Here is a 16,211-nt window from a genome sequence, read left to right as displayed (position 1 = left end):
CTATGCCAGTTTCTCCATGATTTTAGTAGTATGATCACGTTTATCTATTTTAAATTGCCTTCTCGCCCTCAAATGCATTTTTGATAATTCATTCATAAAGCATGAGTTCTGTGCTCAATTTGTGGCTCGACGAGTTTCTTCTGCGGACGGGAATCTCTATTGTGCTCTTGCATGCTGACTATATACTTACCTTATCTATCCACTTATACCTACCTACTATGTATCTACCACCAATAAGTGCCAACACCACGCGATCAAAAACTGTTTAGCTTGATTCATGACAAGGAAACATCGATCATGGACAATTCGTTAGTCGTGGTGGCAGTGTTCTTTCAGTTGTGCGTCTTGACAAAAGTCATCACGCAGTATGTACAATGCTTGATGGAGAGGAACACGGTATTTTTGTGTGATTCCCATTACCTGTCAGGCAAAATTCCACCTGGAAGAATTCCACTCCCAGTCCGGGCCATTGAATTAGAATCCGCCAATTCGTCCTTCATTCTTTCCCGATCTCTGCCGTAGCGCTGTCCCAGCCGACTATTGATGGTAGGAATGGAGTACGAGGAGTCAATACCATAATTTCTTGGGAGAGCTCTTGATAGGTTGGGCACATTGGGGTGATGACCCCCCTGGGAAGAAGAGTTACCATTACCCGTCCACAAATTGAGCTGTGGGGATTCAGCTCTGAACGATGCAGAGGTGCTGTTTCTCTTGGATTGTCCTCCTCCTCCGAAGTATTGATCCCCATTACCTGTCCATGCAGCCTCCTGTTTTCAACCAGTGCAAAGAAACTTTTTTTATTGCTACTCCCAAAAACAAAAACCATGCAAATAAATATACTTTTGCATCTTTAGTATCGCGTAGTGTAGTAGTTTACAATATTTTCCTTTACTTGGCGTTGTTAGTGTGCATAATGCGAAATAAGTTGGTAACCCACATCTTAGAAATGGATTTGCTTCTTAGGAAATATGAGGATTGATTTATCAACCATTTTGCTTTTACTACGTGTACCAAATGTACGTACATAGTTTGCGTCAGGAAAGCGTTGTCATTTCCTGTGCAATAACTTCATTTCACACGATTCTAATTTCCGGTGGCTTCTCAACCTCACAACAATTTTCCTGTTTCCTGTTGATATTTGTAATTATTTATAAAGAAAGCAGTCACTTTTTAACATGGAAAGCATGTTAATTTACAGCCATGATAAGGTGCATATGTATAATTACGACTATTAACCAGTGTTTCTCGATTTACAGTTTTATACCTAAGGTCAGTGGCTTAGAAAGATGTACAAAGAAAACTAATTCTGTGCCGTGATAAATGTTCTGCAAACCTTTCACTTTTTACAATCCTACGCAAGTAAATCGCCATTCTCTTGAATATTCTGAGATAGAAAGAAAATTCCTGATTACCTGGTTTGCCGTTGTCAGCGTAGTTCCTCGTCTTGACAGATCTGAATCTTTATCACTCGCATATCCTGATCGGCTCAAGTGTCTGCAATCCCCATCACCATTCCTTGATAAGGAAGAATGCCCTCGAGTTGCATAAGATTGGATTTTGGTTCCAGATACTTCATGCAACCCAGAATTGCTAATACTCGTGTCTTTCATGTAATAATCGCCATCTCCGCCCATCCTCATTATTTCAGAGGTGAGGCGAGAATAGGTGTCCTTGTTCTGCAAAGTGTCCTTATTACAATTGAGACTCGAGGGGTTTAGAAAATCCGCTTTAAGGATACATTTGAACCACTAATGACGTTTTATATCCGCTACACAAAATAGTTGTGCACTTTTCCAAGAATCGTCCACTCAAATGAGAAAGTGTTAAGGTTTGAGGCTGTTGGGGTCCAATTGCAACGTCAGTTTAACGAAACCTTAAACAATGATTAGATTTCCTTGAAGGCGAAGTGTCATAAAATCGTCTGAAAGAAAAGTTAAAGCAATGTACACACATGTAGCATAACTAAATTAAACAAGCCTCGTGAGTCATTGATGTTACCTTTGTTTAGGCTTTGTGAATATGCGATCAGAAATATGCGACAAAATTGTGAATACAAAAATCCGTAGACCAAATACGAAAATTCACACGTGAGAATTCAGAAGGTTGAACAAAAATAAAATTAGTTGCATACAAAAATAATTATTCCTTTCAAAAATTTTACTACTATAATGTAAATATTATTGACGGAATTTTGGTTGAGGCTTCCCATAAAAAATAATGGCATTGAAATTGTTTCCAGGTCGACTAAAATGATTTACTTTTCCTCACCAGAGCCTGTTGAGGTGTTATAAGTAGTATTGCATACATGTGTAATACTACAAGAGGGGAGGGGTAAGTGTGAAGGGGTATGTGCATAAAATTGGCTATGAAAACAGAATAAAAATTTGGTTTTCAAAGCTACGACGCAAAAACCTCTGGTAGAAAATTTTTCACGTTTCTCATATCCTTTCATTCCAATGATTTGCAGGGAAGTGAATTTGGGTATAATTTGTTTATTTGACGGTTTCGCACAAAAAATTCTAAACCAGATGCCCACAATTGTCCTTGAACCACCACGCCATCCTATTTCCCTAAAGTATAGAAATTGTATGTATGTAATGTAGGTGTCATGTTACCATTGCACAAGACAAGAATTAGATCAGCAGATGTACATCACCGTTTGACAGCGATCTTCTGAGCTAATAGACTTGATTGAAGTCTCTCCTCCTACAATTACTCTGTAGAATTGGGACAGAGTGATGGCGAAGGAAGAATGGATGTTGTGGGATTGAGTAGGCAGAAAAAGTCATACGAGAACATGTAAGCTCTGACTTGCTGTTAATGGTATTTCACAATGTTTAGAGTTTCGTCATGTTATATAAATACAAATTTTTTTGATTATGTAAAAACCTACTCATCGTTTTGCTCCAAACTGGTCATAACTAGTTTCAGGCACTTTCTCTGGAAATATTTGGCTTTCATATTTGCCTTTAAATATTTCATTGTTTGGTCAATAACGGAACAGGACCAACAATAAATATAGGACTTCTTACTTGTCATAATAACAAGTCTCCTTATTTTTGTAGTTGTTCAATACTTAAAAATTCTACATTTTGAACTGTTAATAATGTTCATAATTAACGAGCACAAAAGACTACACACTATTACTGTTGTTTACATAGAGTGGTACAAATATGTATGCATGACAGACAACAGTCATATGCATTTCTTTTCCTAAGAAGGCAAATGATGCTTCGCCGCACAGGACAAAACCTTGCCAATTCTAGAGCCAGGAAAAAACGGGAGAGGGTAGAAACGTGGGTCTGCAAGCCTTCGGAGCGGCGGATAAGAGTGAGCTAACGTTGAAAATGAGAAGGAAGGAGCAGGCGAAGGCAAAAACGAATCCTTCGCTGGCAGTTCAGTAAAGTTCTGGAGTCAGTCCCGAACACATTTGGCAAAAGCGAGTGGAGTTGGACCGCTTCGCTTGCGGATTCCCCATTCACAGATTTCCTTCAATCAGGAGGACGACCACGTAAATTCGTCATTGTGCGAATGTTTTGGTCTCAAATATCTCACGTCGTCTCAAACTTTTCTTCGCAGTCTCACATCACTCGGGCGTTTATTTGTGTAAGAATTGTTGTTGGCAAAACTGAAAGTGAAAGTTTTGTCTCAATTTAGAGAAAAATTTTAGTTTGGGGAAATTAACTTTGAATTTAGCACAATATTTCTTTACGAATTCATCTTTACTTTCTGTGAGATTAAAAAAGTTGGCCTGCGTCATCCATACCCCTGAAACCCTCCTGCAAAGAAGTGATTTCTACTTCAAGTTCATCCCCACTGAATAATAAATCATCCACCTCATTCATTCATCGTCCATCCTCCACAGCCCTTCCACCGTAGTCACCGTATCACTAAACAATTCTCTGCATCAAAGGAAAGGAAAGCATCGAAAATTCCCAGCGCATCACAAATTCGTAAAATATGTGAGGTGTGTGCCTGGCTGTGACTTTGTTTATCATAATTGAATTCTGCAGCGAGTCAGCGATTTTATCAAATCAAAAGGGAAATCTACCACAGCTTTCAACAGATTTGTAGTCAGGCGCACCTGTGTGTTGTGCTGGCGTTATTCGTCATTCACAAATATACGTAGAAATATATGTTGTATATATATGCCCAGCAACAACAACAACAGAACAGCAGCAGAAGTGCCCATTTCCATCTTCCTGTCCAATCCATACAAATTCTCTATTTTTCATAGTTGGAAATAAAGTACCTTGCCGCACTCAATAACCACGTTGCCTTCCTTCTCGACTTTCTCCTATTCATACTTTCTTCTCAACTAGTTTGATACAAAGATCACTGCGCTGAATTGTTAGACTTACTTATAATGGACTAAAGGGAAAGTTGTTTGGAAAAACAAAAGTAAACTCGGCTGGGCTGACTCTTATTCAACAAAAGGTAGGATCGAGTGAGGCGGCGGTGTGTTCCAGTACCGGACTCAAAATTCACTTCAATTCCCAAACCGTCAACCCAAGAAGAAATCTTGCCGCTGGATGCACCTGACGTTCTTTTATTCGCCCAGGTCTCTCCAATCCCACGAGAATAATAATAAGTCGGGATGTGTCCCACTTTCTTTTGCCCTATTCCTCCCACTCTCGCCTGTATTTCAATTTGAATGAAGTTGATGGAAGACGTGTCTACGCCGTTGGGTTGTACCTCCGAGTTGACATTGAAAGTTGAAATTATAGGAAACTTCCTTTCTTTGGCAGTCAAGACAAGTCATCGCCAAAATATTTGTGCACAATTCGTCTGAGTCCTAAGAAAGAGTGTCATTCTCATGCTCACTCTTTTATCATGGAGTTTTGAAAGTGACATTATGGACGATCTAGCCCCAACCTTAATGACAAGCTTTATCTGGACAAAGAATTCGACAATAATCCAAATCCCCCATTCCCAGCGCACAGATGAACGTCAAATCAGAGCAGACAAAGGTACTAATAACCTCTGTCTTCATCAGTCTCTTTCAACCAAACCACTACTTTCTCCGAGAAAGAGATAGCCTCAGGATGTCCATTTTCGTCAAGTGAAGAGATCAACCACTAACAGCAGCAGAAACCAAAGTTGAGATTCAGACTTTGCTTAAGTACTCGTCGTTCGAATGTACGAAGGGAGCACTACTGCTGCTACTGACGGTTATGTAACTGCTCCTACCGGTGGGAATAGAATAAGTAATATGTTTATGCTGGTGCTTATGCGTCGCTACTTGAAAACAAAACAACAAGTGCAATGTATTTTTTCGGATGAGTAAAGTTGCATTCAATTAAAGTTTAAGTGGGAGTGAAGTGAACTCAATCCACGGAACATAAGAATTACAATAATACAACCTGAAAACAGAGACAGAAAGCATTGTCTATGTAATAATCCGCAGTGTGATCTCTTATCCTCCTTGTGAAGGGCTTTCACCTTTGTTGTTGGTGAAAGTGGACGAGAGGGTGCAAGGAACGTATAGCCCAACACACCAAAAAATCCAGAACCAAAACAATCCGACTTAACTTGGTCGCGGAGAAAGTTTAGTTTCTCCAGCACAGAAATTGGGAAAGAATTACTCTGCCTTCGTTGGTGTGCTCGTCAACATATAGCTGATACTCCATGCATTTCGTTTATTTGCTAACTATTATTACAAGCCCATGTTCGGGAATGTACTGCGTCTATAAAAGCGACATAAAATAAAAACCAAGGAAGGATTCGATTCCAATTTGGAAAATTGGACCGATTCTATTCCTGCCCTGGATTCTGCCGGCCTACACAACGCAGCCAGATTCAGCCGTAATATCCGCGTATATATATCAAACAAGTTGAATTGATCCATTATTCTTTCAAGTTTCCTATCGATCATACATACATCGCCTAATGCAATACAACCAGTCGTTCCGCATCTTCAAGCGAACAATGAAATAAAATATATGAACACAAGTCAACCTTTGGTTAACTTTTCCGAATCGAGAAGAAATTGAAACATCCTGGATCTCTGACTAAACTTTTTTTCAACTCGTTGAAAACCTTCTCCTCAATTCAAGACATGACTTATCGGCGTACCATTACAGATAGAGATACAGGCAAGTGGTGCACTTGAAGACTGTTGATGCAGCTCGGGTATATGCAGAAATAAGACAAAAGTGGCAGTAAACATTATTTCGCAAGTGTGTAAAACTTTGTGGTACACATTTTCTGTGAGTCAGGGGACTTTTCCCGAGTGAATGAATGTTCTTCTGAACTCGTAACCCCGTTGGATTTTCCTTCAGACGGGATTGAGCAGTGTTTCAGTGCCCGTGCTTGTTTAGCTACTCAATTTTGTTTTAAAGATAGAATTTATTGTCTGGTGGCTTTTCTGAAACATTCAAACATTTATTATGGATTTGACAATCTGCAAAAGTTTTTTTGTTGTATTTAAGAGTTAAAATCTCAAGAGTTTCTACTCCAAAGCAGTAAAATTTAAGAAAACGTTGAATCAGGAGAAGAGTCTCCAAGTTCAATCTCGTCTGCAGCTTCGTTGGTGGAAATGCAAGAATTTATTTATTTGCATAAGCGTTGCCTTTCCCAGTTCTATCTCGACACTCGCATCATGCATAGGCATTGGCTCGGATTGGCAGAGTAAAGTGCTGTTCAAAGAGCACTGTACGTTCTACATATATCGCATGGCATATTAACAAGACTTTTAAAACTCAACAAAAACAGTCAACGAGCAAAAAGTGTTTTTGTCCGCCTTGCAAAGTCTGGAAATCTCGGCTGGGAGAAGACTAAAAATGGAGCTGCATGGGATTGAGGAGGACGACACTGGAGGCACATCATCCGCTGAGGACGCCGATCTTCCCTTCCCCGGATTCCAACGCATTGGTGAGCTGAATGTTCCATGACTGTACTCGGTTTTTTATTTTTTTTATTAATGATGGGCTTCGTACTTATTAATGACAAAGGCTATTAGAGATGTTTAGAATTATTGGTCACTTTTTCACTGTCATCGCTGACTTCAGTTCATTCATATTTCACCCGTGGGGCGTTTGCTTTTGGTGCTGATGATTTGCAAAGTAAGCAGAATTGAACGATTTTGAAATTGTGATGATGTCCACAAAATCTCTTTGAATCTCAATTTGGGACGATTTCATTTGTTGAGAATATCAAAGTGCGGTTGAAATTATTCCCTTTCACAGTTTCAGTTCATTTATTTCGCAAACTTCAAGCGTAGAATTATGAATAACAAATTTGTACGAATATATATGAATGCAGAATTACTTTTGTGTAAATTCATGCTACTATTAACATTCATGTTGTACAAGTACATGCGTATTTAGTTGGAACTCTTTACTTGCATTCATTCGAGTAGTGTAATCTGAGAATGCATTTTTTGTGAAAGTTGGAGTATGGATTCATCAACCTTCGTACACGCGCTACTCAAGGTTTCATCAAGTTGATATGATCCACTCAATTTGCCTTTGTCGTCGAGGAGATACTAGAGTTTTCTTTCTTGGTGTGCTAGAAATTCCGAAAGAACAAAGAAAGTGAAAGTTACGTTTGCATACTTGTTGTCTTTTCTACACTTTGTTGACCCCTGATCAGGTCGGCTGTATGACACCAAGAAACCAATATGTAAATATAGTGTTCTTAAGATTTACGATCAGCATTCTTCCCGCAATGTTACCTCCTGACTCATCCACATCTACCGTAAATAACATGTTTAAGCTTCTTAATCGCGACTGTTATCATAAGCATCTATGCATATTCTATTCTCATATAATAAGAACGATATGGAAAAAATTGGAAGTCTATGTACAAAATGAATTGCCGTTGTTGTTTGTTGGTAACGTTTTTTATTACGAATTGTTAATTTGTATAAGCCTATTGTTATCTCGATCGAGTTTGATATCTTTCACTTTCTTCAGGTAAACTAATTCACGGGATGCAACATTTGGTAATAATTTGTTTTATTTTTCAGCTGTGCGATGGCTGCCTCAGACGCATCCTTTGAGATACACCTGCCTCCGAATGATCACCAATCCATATCCTTTTTCATACAACCAGTCTTTCATTTAATTTTTAATCTATTTAATTATGTATGGTGTCAACTTTCGTATAAAATGCAACGTTCCATAAAAAATGTTCCTACAGCCAACCAACCAACAATATCAGCATTAAAAAGGTACAGCAAATTCACATTATATAACACAAGATACAGATGCAGGTACAGATTTATTGGATTTGTTCCTTAGGTTGCTTAACCTACGTCATACTCATAATATACGCCTATATGAACATGTATACTCGTAATTACAGTACAGGCATGTATGCACATGTCGGCATAATTTATCCACTGGATGGCTATGAGAATTATTCTATGGCTATTTTATTCTTCAAGAAGCCAAATTATGTGCATTTTAGCCCGAACTAAGGCTTATGGAGCTCCCGTGTCTGCCTGTCTGTACATCATCTCGTTAACTCCTTTTATCCTTATCCAATCGAGTTGAAATTTTGTACACATGTAGTATTTGTCAAAGCAGGAGAGGAATTCGAAAATGAGCCAAATCGGTATGACGGTAACCGGTGGAGGTTATTATAGTGGTCCGGTTGGGGACTTTGGCGCAGAAAACTGGAAATAAACCTCCTGGTTCGGTCCTTAGCCGAATCCAAGTTTTATACTTGCACAAACTATGAAATGGAAAAATCAATTTCCATTTTACTCAATCCCATTCGAGAAGAAATATGAATAGGATAACAGTTAGAGAAAATCATTTAAGAATCGTTTTTCATTTTATGGACGGTACTTTATTGAACCATCATGTAACGACATGTTGTAAAATCGGTTGAACCTGGTAGGATAATGTTTTATGCTGCTATCAATCAAAAGGTATTTTAAATGACGTTGAAAGTTATTCTGCGTTTATACTACAGTAATTCCGAATCGCAGTTCTTCACTTGTCAGAACATTAGTCTAGTCCAAGAAATTAGGGGTAAAGCGAAATTAGAATGTATGTGCATATACATACTTGAACTTTCCTGTTTGTAATGTTCCGCACGAACTTAAGACTTGAGTCTGCAACCCCACGACCGAGCTAACAACCTGGGTGCCTACTTGTAAAATAGTTTCATGGAGGAAGGAGGTCGCCTCACTTACATTCTTCCAGAATTTTCCTTGATTTCACCTCATTCTGCAGAGTTCATCACCGTAACCGGATAATGGGATGTTATCTACATGTACTCACCATGGTTGGTTCACTCAGCTCCCCATTCTTGTCCCAGACTCTCCAGCCACTGAAGAGGCTGGGACAATAAACCAACTCGGGGAAAATGGAATCCTATTTTTTAAATGCACGTTATGCTACACTCTACCCATCCCAATTTCCTAGAATATTTCTTGCCATTGTTATTGAACCATTATTTTGGAAACTTATTTCGAGAAGACCTAGAAGCAAAAATCATACAGTTCATGACAGGAAGCCCTGTGAACGTCAAATGATAAGTGCAGCTCCTGCCGATGAGAAATTGAGAATTAGAATGGTTGCACTTTCACAATCTCGTATGAATGGGTGGAGACAGACGATCTGTCTAGTTTTTCTCCTCGCTCAACGGGAGAACCACCACTAACAGATAAATTGAAGATATATGGGGAATAATGGAGGTGGGACTGGGAACTAAACCAGTGATATCGTATTCCTTCACCACGGCATTCGTAGAGATGAAAAGTGCATATGTTGAATTCCTTTAAGTGAGCATATACTATTTCCTGTGTAACTTTGTCCTTGTCAAACGACTCGTGCCGGCCTAAATATATTTGCATACGTACATGTGTATCTATGCATATGCTGCTATATGTCCTGAATCTGCATACATACGTATGTATGTACATAGATGGGAACTATCTACCTAATGTGTCTTCCTCTCAGCATAAAGTGCTCTATGACGTAATAATATCCATTAGAGATGATTTTGCTTTACCAACCTTGAAAAATAGGAATTGGAGACTATCAAAATTAAGCAAACTGAGTGCTACACGTTAAACTCTTTACATATTCCTGACAGTTTTATAACATTTGCATTTATAATAAATAGACACGAGATTTTATTGTGAAGCATATTTGTTACAACGTTCAGGTGTCATATTACATACGTAACAATGGATACTGCATAGTTCACACAATGCAGTTGTTTGTGAGTATTTACGCAATTGCACTTTCTAAAAAGTGTCACAGCTCTGGAAACGAGATGTTGATGGTGCCCTTTCACCTCTGTATGACGTAACCGATGCATCAAGTTTACAGCTTTCGCAGATGGTGTTCTATTTTTAGCAATTGAGAAATTCTCTCCACAAGCATTTTATTAAGCAGTCATTTCGGGGTGTCCCTTTTATCCGATTACAAGTAGTTCAGGTGGATTGCAGAAAGTGTGACGTGGCACGGCAAGAATTTTAAACACTTCTTGGATACTTCTTCATTGGTCACTAGCTAGCATTGTTCACTAAATGCATTCAGTCGATAGAACTACATATGCACATTGACCAAGTCCAATTATATTGAAGTATTGAAGATAAAATTCCGACGAGAAAGATGACCCAAGTATATGGTGTAGTACAAATAGGCAGATATACATACATTTACACACATACGAGTACATATGTGTGTATTACAAGAACACAGAGTACTTATTTTCCCAACGTACTGCAAATAATTTTGCTTGACTTTGTAGATATCTTGATGGAAGGGATAAATGAGTAGAAATGTAATTCCATAATGCTTAGGTATGTGTACGTATGTTCCGGCAGATTCTGTCTACTGAACACATCAACTCTGGACTTTTTTCATCTTTTACATCGACCCGTTACTTTCTCTTTTCCTTTGTAAGTGAAATGTTACGAAACGAAGCCATTATTCATTATTTACATCACACACATGTTTTGCAATTTATCGGAATGTAGATTTATGAGTGAGTATTACTCGTGGTAACCGAGATTGGTTGAGCTTTTCCGGCATTCCAAACTAATGAACAGAGTTTGTATGCGCACCGAATTGTTTTCTACTAAACATCATATATTGTAAATATTTGACAGGAAACAACCTTGAATTTTCACGTATTCTTCACCCTTCGCATGAAAAGTACTCCGACATTTCACCCTGAACAAAAGCACAATGTTCCGTTAACACATCACAACTTTCACACTATGTGACTAAATATGTTTCCTCGTGGTCCCAAATCCCATCCGTGCCTGGCAAGTAAGCTTCCATTTACTCGTAAACATAACTAAGTCAGCGAAATTGTAATGCATAGGCTGAAAGGCCACGCTGTATGTTATGCGATAACCCACGGAATGTCGAACATCGACCACTTTTTGCTTTCACTCACTGATGGATTTATCTGAATGGGGGTTGGAAGCAGCCAACGTCTGCACACACAGCCACTCATCCGTCCAAACAGCTCTGTTCTCCTCAGCTTCGAAACACTGATGCTTGAACCACTTAGGTTAGTAAGCGGGTTGATGGGTGGGTGGCTGCTACCGTGCTGCATGAGGATTTAAAATGAATGTAGAGCACGATAGACGATAATCCTTTAAAAAGGTTTGCATTTGAAAGGGCTTATTCTTGTCGAATTTTCAATGGGATGAGAGGAGTCTCCTCAGCCCAGCCCTGTCCATGTCATGTCATGTTGTGAGGAGGAGGAGGATGATGTGAGTATCGATGAATTTAAGAAAAGTGAGAGAGAGTGGATTGGATGATGATGTAAAGTAAAACGGGGGAAAATGGGTCAGAAAGTAGTTCACTCCTCGCTTCACTCGCTTTCCAGATCAGGCTCGGGGCAAATAAGCGCTCGCAAAAAAGAAAATGCTTATTCACTTACTTATACATACACACATTAGATTACACTCGTGTGTATAATTCCTAGTCTCAATTCGACCTTCGTTTACATTATCCTGCATTACCAGCTTACCCGCTCGCTCTCTAACTCAAATATAAATGACATTTGAATTTGAGTGTCGTTCGTTCGTTCATTCGTTCGTATGAGTTTAGAATACAAATCGCTAAAATCTTTGTCATTCTAATTTCAGTAGGATTTACTGCTCTCAAGTGTTGTTCGGGTTGGTGGGGCGCTGCCTGGGTGTGAAGTAATGTCAAGTTTGAGCGAGTGAGTGAATTGTTCTACGTGAGAAATGTGAGTTAGTGGAACTTATTATGTATTCTTTATTCCCGTGCTCAGGTTGGTTTTGGCGATGCAGCGCATTTATAACATGAAAGCATGTCCGTGTCCCTCTAAGAGGTATATTTGAGAGAAAGTTAAAGATCAATAGTTCATTTATTGCATGCTTCAAGTTACTTGGATTTGTTTCAGACCGATTAAAACAAACGTACATACATTGAATAGAATTCTTAGGCTTAGAAATTAGTACGTGACACGCGCAATATCGTGATAATGTAGCATGCATTGCTGTTCATTTCGAAATGCAAACGCGCAAACTCTAGTGAGTGGGTCGCATTTGCAGTTTGTGTTCAACTCCTTCGTAAAAAATACAAAAGAAGTTGTCCTCCAAGCTGTAGGCAAAAATTCAATTATTGCATCAACAATTCCGCTGCTGGCTCAACAGGTCTTTTACGACTCAACGTCCACATTTCAGGAGAAAATTTATTCTCGCTTCTTGAGTAGAATGCATTCATGTATGTATTGCATAAGTGTTATAAAAATTCAAGTAGGATCCAGGCCGAGTATGATTATAGTTTTGCACAGTGAGAGATCAAGTTGTCAGGGTTAGTCTCATCTGTTACCTCCATATGCATATTTAGGTGGATGGATTGTACAAGGCGAAATGGTTGGCATTAAAAATCAAAGCCAAACTTTTTGATTACGTTTACATTGCCACATTTGCCCTAAAACATTTTACCTTTAGTAGTAATTTAGCGAAAACAATGTTTAATTCCCTATTCTACAATCTCATATGGCCCCACAAGCAGGCAAAGATACTGAGGATTTCTGAGTGAAAGTGCATCACAGCCCTACAGAATTTATTTCTTTGTATGCATAAGGAAATACTTACAACGTCATGACAAAACAAGCTGAGGATGAGTTATAAATATACAAGACAAATAAATAAATGTTATATAAGCATTTAAATGTCAAACTATGGTTTGTAGCTTTTTGGATAGAGGGATTAGGCATTGGAAGACCTTATATAACTCAGGTGTGCCATGAATGTACATTAACATTTGTTTATGTATATTGATGTGCCGGCGGAATCTAGTCCAATTAAATCATATGCAATCGCCATTACCTGATGCTTGTTGTTTATACACATAAATATTTACCTACACCCACCCACCCACCTTGCGGAGACCTGCAATTACTGTTACCACTGCTAAATATGTATGTCTTTACGGCGGTTTTATACTAACTACTGTTTGCCAGGAGCGAAAGCACAGGAAGCAGAACATCTATTTTACTAATGCATACGCGGATGCAGGTCGGTGGTCGGTCGATGTTGAGTTGGACGAGATGCGAGTCGAGTCGTCTTCTCTCCAGGGATTATTCAGGTTTAATGATGTCAAGACGATGAAATTGAGTTTCATCCCTGCAAAGAATGCAATCAGGCCAATCTGTCATTGGCCAGGAAATAATATAAGTTGGGTGACAAAGTAGTGAAACAAGGATTCTCCTTGCCTGACGACGTTAACAATGTTGCTGTCGTTCACACCTGTCTGGTTATACCATAAATTATGAATACAAAACTTTATTATGCTGCAAGATTCATGATGTTATTGGACCGAAGCTAAAACCCATCACTTCCGATATCTCTGAAATATGAGCTCATTCTACTCGATCCCAGACGAGTGTGTTTGCGACAACATAAATAATCCAAACTTACAGTTGTACTGCATCCGTAGAATTAAAGTAAGTCTGCAGTCTTACTTTCACTGCCCATAAAATGTTATGCTATGCGTAAATCACTGTCAATCTGCACTCGAGAGTGGCCCCGTAAAATTTGTTGACAAGGTTGATTGATTAGTTCGCCGAATTTCTCCACCCGGACGTAAATCGAGCTCTACCGTGACAGTTGGAATATTGTTATTGATTTCTTTGTTTCAAATCTGCTTACTACACAAAGTAGTGGTTATGGTGGCGGGTGGTATCTTCTCATTGCCAAAACTTTGCAACTTCAAACCAAGCTTGAGATGTTTTCTTCTCGACTATGACATATCCATGCTTTCCAATTATATCAAACTATTCACGTGATAATAGCAGTTCCAAGAACTTGATAGGTAATTGCGAATGCATACATAGCATTCTGATGAAAGAGGTTTAAAATATTTTTCTGTCATCATGTTTGGACAACATTTGCTTATTATCTGAGGACCTTATCAAAGGTTCTTGACTTTAGTTTTCATTATTTCCTCTAATTTTGTAACACTGTGTGACGGGTGTTTTCGCAAACATGCCAAGTTTTCACTTTCAACACGTTTGTATGTGTGGATGTTTATTGCATTTTTGAAAATGGCTAGATTTAAGAAAATGCTTTTTGTGGACGACCTTATGCAGTCGCATTTCAAAACTGTCAGTTACGCCATTCAAATATATATCCCAAAAATGTAAAGATCTTATCGCCTTATCGTGGCGACATGGGGCGGAATAGAGAATGAAATTTCTGTAATTCTGGCGCAACAACTTCTTGCCAACTTTAACAATTTGTCACTTTCCTAATTCTGGGAATCCTGATTCAACAAAAATCTTGTCGGTAATAGAACACCGCACGATGACTCAAACATAAAATCGTACATTTTTGTCAATAATGAAATCTAAGATGCACCCAGCTGCTGTACAGGTGGATGCAAGCCATAGTTCCCGTGTAACCAGAAATAGACCGACGTGGATACGTAAATATATGAACTTTTTGTATTAAACTATCAAGTACGTTGAACGCCGTGTCGAATACAAAAATTCAGCTCCTTTGATTGACTGAATAAATAAAACAATTTTCTGCAGGACATGAATTTTTGTAGTAGTTGGAAATTGCAAGAAGCTAAAATTTGCAGCTTATCCTACTAAATGAAAAAGTTGATTTTGTCATTTTTTCATATGAATGTAAAGTCACAGATGAGTTTTTTCATGTTGTTACTAGAGTTGGACAAAGCGCAGGGAATGAGGATAAATGCCTAGCATTTTGGGCATTCGAACATATACTGGGCATTTATTATAACATTTGACATTGGCCTAATGGGGACATAAATATGCCTCGGGTATGGACAGAAGTACCATTCTGGTAACCAGAGTCTTATCAAAGAAAAAGAGATTACACTGCTCTTGACAATTTAGGCAAGAGTTGCGTGAGAAAATTCAATTACGTAGGTTGAAGATAAAAACTGAATTGTATTCTTTTCATTCACTTGTGACCAAAATTTGTCTGATAACAAAGTCCAATTTCCACAGTTCCTGATTTTGTAGGTGTGTATTAACAGGTGCAGGTGTGTCAAGGTTTACGTTGTTATTAAACAATTAAACGTCACGACAATAATTATGATAATTAAAGGCAAATTAAAGAACAATGAAGTGTTCCTAATTGTATCCAGTTAAGTCAAACTGCTGTAACTGCTGGTTTGAATCTTGAAAATATCTTTAGTTAAATTATGCTAATATGAAAGTCTGGAAAAATTAGCTTTTGTGCTGAATGTCAATTTTTAATATGCTCTGTGCAATGTAGACATGCCCATTTCTGACTCTGCAGTTTCACTTCGCTCTTGCCTGCATAAGTCCCAAAATAAATAAATGTTCCATTTCTTTGAAGTTTATACTATCTCATTCCCGTTCTAGATTTGTTTGATATTCGTTAATTTGAGTCAGGTTTTATTGAAATTCAGCTGAATACGAATGCCAGGATCCTTATCATCCTGTAACATATTTTGTAAACAGAATTTCGAAATTTTGAAGTTGGACAGAAGTAATAATATATATCGCATTTTATATGTATATAATTTAAAATTGCATGTCCATAAAACCCAGATTCAACTCCCGTGTCCCTTTAGTAAAACAGTTTTTTCTGCAGCTTTTATGCATAAGACTATTTTGTAAATTCGATATTGCTAAATATGTGCAAAAGTCTGAAAAAACTGTCGAAGCGAAGAGATTGAATTGATGCAAGAAACAATAAATTCAATTAAGTTCGAAACCATTCAGAACCACATTCTGTATGATTCCATCATTTCGGTCGA

At 38.3% G+C, this 16,211-nt stretch overlaps 2 protein-coding genes across 6 annotated transcripts in view; one reads left to right on the top strand and one right to left on the bottom strand.

The window, feature by feature from the left end:
• Window positions 1-416: 416 nt before the first annotated feature.
• LOC118434348 lies at window positions 417-2,008 on the bottom strand. The gene is made up of 2 exons (XM_035847639.1): window positions 1,413-2,008; window positions 417-767 (listed from the first exon to the last, which is right to left on the bottom strand). Exons 1-2 carry the CDS (start codon window positions 1,638-1,640, stop codon window positions 417-419), a joined length of 579 nt encoding a protein of 192 aa, XP_035703532.1. The 5' UTR covers window positions 1,641-2,008.
• Window positions 2,009-3,416: 1,408 nt separating this feature from the next.
• Window positions 3,417-16,211, top strand: part of LOC110843436 (voltage-dependent T-type calcium channel subunit alpha-1G) — a 53,406-nt gene continuing 40,611 nt past the window's right edge. For all 5 annotated transcript variants that reach the window (XM_035847811.1, XM_035847810.1, XM_035847809.1 and 2 more), the window contains exons 1-2: window positions 3,417-6,873; window positions 7,970-8,033. In XM_035847811.1, coding sequence (XP_035703704.1) covers window positions 6,783-6,873; window positions 7,970-8,033 — 155 coding nt within the window. In that variant the 5' untranslated portion in view covers window positions 3,417-6,782. The remainder of the gene's footprint in view (window positions 6,874-7,969; window positions 8,034-16,211) is intronic.

The sequence above is a fragment of the Folsomia candida genome, unplaced genomic scaffold (assembly GCF_002217175.1).
Source record: "Folsomia candida strain VU population unplaced genomic scaffold, ASM221717v1 Fcan01_Sc002, whole genome shotgun sequence".
Taxonomy (NCBI): Eukaryota; Metazoa; Arthropoda; class Collembola; order Entomobryomorpha; family Isotomidae; genus Folsomia; species Folsomia candida.
This window is presented reverse-complemented; position numbering and strand designations above follow the sequence as displayed.

Coding starts and splice junctions, on each gene's coding strand:
- LOC118434348 (XM_035847639.1), bottom strand. CDS start 1,640: ATGAGGATGGGCGGAGATGGCGATTATTACATGAAAGACACGAGTATT. Junction 768..1,412: donor CGCTGACAACGGCAAACCAG/GTAATCAGGAAT, acceptor GGTTGAAAACAG/GAGGCTGCATGGACAGGTAA.